Consider the following 4,240-nt stretch of genomic DNA (forward strand, 5'->3'; position numbering starts at 1 on the left):
CGGTCAGGTCCACCTGAAAGAACAACAAAGTTGTTGTTTTGCATTCTGTTCAACCTGCCGTCTGATTTTCCTTTCAAATGGTACCAATAATATCTTCATGAGCATGGTCACTGGAATGTGTATAATGGACAACTCATTTTAGCCCTACATTACAGTTCTATTACAATACCTGAAGATAGAAGAACAAGTCCTGTATTAAACTTTATACATTTGCAAATCGAGATGTTCTCTGCAATGTCTAAGGTTCATGGACTGGAATGTGACATGGCAACTGCTGTATTGGAAGACAAGGATTTAATGAAGACCCTGGAGGAGAACCAGTATGACCTGGTGCTTACTGACCCAGCATGGGGGACTGGTATTTTGGTGGCTCATTATCTTCAGCTACCTCTAGTCTACAATGTACGGTGGATAACCAGTGGAGAGGGGCATTTAGCCATTGCGCCATCCCCCATGTCTTATATTCCAATGACTGGATCAGGGCTCTCACACAAAATGACCTTCACAGAGAGAGTAAAGAATATGATTTTCTATTTGCTTTGGGAAGTTCAGTGCAGACTTGTAATCCAGCCACATTACCAGGCTGTTTGTGATGTGTTTTTCCAACCAGGTGTGGACTTCTATGAGTTATTACAGGGGGCTGATCTATGGCTCATGAGAGTTGACTTTGTGTTTGAGTTCCCTCGTCCCACCATGCCTAATGTTATCTATATGGCAGGGTTCCAATGTAAACCTGCAAAGCCTCTTCCCAAGAACTAGAGGAGTTTGTTCAGAGTTCTGGGAATTATGGAGTCATTATCATGTCTTTGGGGACTTTTGTGTCTGAGTTTCCACATGATATAGCTGATGTGATAGCTGCTGCTTTTGCCCAACTACCTCAGAAGGTAATCTGGAGACACAAAGGAGACAGGCCAGCTACTCTGGGCAACAATACCTTACTAGTTGACTGGATGCAAAATGATCTGTTAGGACATCCAATGACGAGGCTGTTTGTAGCTCATGGAGGAACAAATGGGGTTCAAGAGGCTATTTACCATGGAATTCCTGTTGTGGGTCTACCTCTGTTTTTTGATCAATATGACAACCTCCTTCGTCTGAAAAAAAGAGGAGGAGCGAAGCTTTTATCCATGGCAACAGTAGACAAGAACTATAACTTCCTGGAGGCCTTGCAGGAAGTTCTGGATGAGCCATCCTACAGGACGAACATGCAGAGACTCTCCAGGCTACACAGGGACGTGCCAATGGAACCCTTGGACACTGCCCTCTTCTGGATTGAGTTTGTCATGAGACACAAAGGTGCTGCTCACCTGCGTACAGAGTCCTACAGAATGCCTTGGTACTCCTACCACTCTGTAGATGTTGTCCTGATATTGTTGGCTGTTGTAGTAGTGCTTATTCTTCTTCTTGTTGCAATAGTCAGATATTTAAGCGTTAGAAGTTGCTTGAAAAGAAAGATTAAAATGGAATGAACAGATCAATTCTCCACATTCTGGTACACAAAAATAATAGGATAAGTTGTAATATGTAGCTTTTAGGGTGAACCAACAAAATCACATGGATATGTGTGTTATAGATCTGTCATTCTCATTGAAAGCAAGTCTAAGATACTAGTAGATATATTCTATGGCGCTATTTCTATGATTCCCGTGTTTTAAGTTTTAGTTTTTGCGTATTTTTGCTTTAGGTTTGTACACCAGCTTCAAACAGCTGAAAATGCAATATTATTCGTTAAGGAAATATATATTTCACAATCTTTAGATGGTACAATGATTATTTACACTAAACGTGTTTGTTTTGTCACATAAACTGAAATTAGGCGTACTATTACAATTTTATCATCCAGGAAATGACAGAGCGATTTCTGCATAGTGCATCTTTGAATCATGAAAATGTATAATGTTGAATTGATGCCAACATAATAGAATGTTAATGTGTAATTTAGTGTGGAATATATTTATTTGTCAAGTATTTCCATTGTTTGTGCATTTTGTGATTCAATGCCACACTGAAAACATTTACTGTAAGTGTTAAATTCACAGTGTTAATGTTTTTTTTTTACTCTGTGTAGAGTAGAAAAATATAAATAAAACCCTGCCCATCATTATCAGATTTCACATCATGCTCTATTGCAGGTTGATGTTTAGAATTATTTGTTTCAATATCTGTGTTTTTTTGCATGTACATTGATTGAATTATTGATTTCTTGCTACAGAAAGATACATACTTTGCCAACCAGCATAATGTGATTTGTAGGCCTGATGTGGCTTGAAAGCCAACAATTTCAGACCGCTGTGTTAGGGAGAAACTAGGCCATCAAAGAAAGGCCATAACATATATGTAATGTATTGTCATAAAAGGTTTAATCTTAATTAAATGATAACACTTAGGCACTCACTTCGTAAAGGCTACAGGCCTGGAAGTGAATGAACGAATGCAACAACCTCTGTCACTAACAAACACAGTCATGGGTGGTAACTCGATCATTCCCTCAAAAGGCACACTGGTAAATATACAAATAAGGCTTTACACTACAGTGTTTAAATATAATAAACAGTGAGAGTAAAAACTTTCAAAACTTATTTTAACACCAGTTAAGTTGTACTCATACATACATTATGATATAGTACAATGTACAATCTCCGAGTTCAATGTACACTGGTGATTTCGCATTTGTACAGCTAAATAATAACAATGTATGCCATTAAGCAGATTATTTTATCCAGTCACTTACAGTCATGCGTGCATACATTTTTCGTATATATTGGTGGCCCCAGCTCTCACAAACATATTGTATATGGCAAACATGTACAAATTGGTGAAAGTCCACAGACACAAAAACATTGTGTTCACTCAGATTAGCTCATTGAACTCTCCCTCTCATCAAGGGATTCTATGTTAATGATCGCATCTGTCAAATAATTGATATGGGTAGGTCTGTTTATGTGTTTAAACAGAAACAATGTAAATGTACAAGACATTGGGAGCACCTTCCTAATATTGAGTTGCCATTTTGCCCTCAGAATAGCCTCAATTTGCCAGGGGATGGACTCTACAAGGTGTCAAAAGCATTCCACAGGGATGCTTGTCCATGTTGACTCCAGTGCTTCCCACAGTTGTGTCAAGTTGGCTGGATGTCCTTTGGATGGGGGACCATTCCTGAAACAAACTGTTGAGCATGAAAATCCCAGCTGCAATATGTCACTTTTTGGGCGACCCGACAAAATTCACAATTCAGATATGTAAGTTATAGATGACACTCAAACCAGGGCACTCAAATCCTACTACCATACCCCGTTCAAAGGCACTTAAATCTTTGTCTTGCCCATTCACCATATGAATGGCACACATACACAATCCATGTCTCAATTCTCTCAAGGCTTCAATGTCCTTATTTGACCTGTCTCTTCCCCTTCATCTACACTGATTGAAGTGGATTTAACAAATTACATCAAAAAAGGGATCCTAGCTTTCACCTCATCTCACCTAGTCAGTCGATGTCAAGGAAAAACAGCTGTTTCTAATGTTTTGTACGCTTCAGTGGGCTCCTGAGCGGTGCAGCTGGGCCCAAGGCACTGCATCTCAGTGCAAGAGGTGTCTACAAATCCAGGCTGTATCACATCCGGCTGTGAATGGGAGTCCCATAGGGCGCAAATTGTCCCAAAGGTTTCCAGGGTAGGCCTGTCATTATAAATAAGAATTTGTTCTTAACTGACTTGCCTAGTTTAAAAAAATAAAATAAATAAAAGTGTATATTCTTTAATGATATTCTATCCCTGGAGGAGAGCCTGTTAGACCTGGTGCTTACTGACCCAGCATGGGGGACTGGTATTTTGGTGGCTCATTATCTTCAGCTACCTCTAGTCTAAAATGTATGATAGATAACAAGTGGAGAGGGACATTTCACCCTTGCACCATCCCCCATGTCTTATATTCCAATGACTGGATCATGGCTCTCACACAAAATGACTTTCACAGATAGAAAAGCATATTCTTCACTCAATCTTTATTCTATTTTCATTGGGAAGCTCAGGGTAGATTTTTAATTCAGCCACATTACCAAGATGTTTGTAATGGGTTTGTCCAACCAGGTGTGGACTTCAATGAGTTATTACAGGGGGCTGGTCTTTGACTCATGAGAGTTGACTTTGTGTTTGAGTTCCCTCGTCCCACCATGCCTAGTTGTATCTATAGAGGGTTCCAATTTATGGGAGGGTTACAATTCTCCCTATCGTGTGGGGTA

The 4,240-nt window shown here is 39.6% G+C and overlaps 1 protein-coding gene across 1 annotated transcript; it reads left to right on the forward strand.

The window, feature by feature from the left end:
• Window positions 1-222: 222 nt before the first annotated feature.
• Window positions 223-1,545, forward strand: LOC135530304 (UDP-glucuronosyltransferase 2A3-like). The gene is given in 2 exon segments (XM_064958665.1): window positions 223-751; window positions 754-1,545. Coding segments are annotated over 2 exon segments (1,245 nt in total). The 3' UTR covers window positions 1,470-1,545.
• Window positions 1,546-4,240: the final 2,695 nt, after the last annotated feature.

The sequence above is a fragment of the Oncorhynchus masou genome, unplaced genomic scaffold (assembly GCF_036934945.1).
Source record: "Oncorhynchus masou masou isolate Uvic2021 unplaced genomic scaffold, UVic_Omas_1.1 unplaced_scaffold_13206, whole genome shotgun sequence".
Lineage (NCBI taxonomy): Eukaryota > Metazoa > Chordata > Actinopteri > Salmoniformes > Salmonidae > Oncorhynchus > Oncorhynchus masou.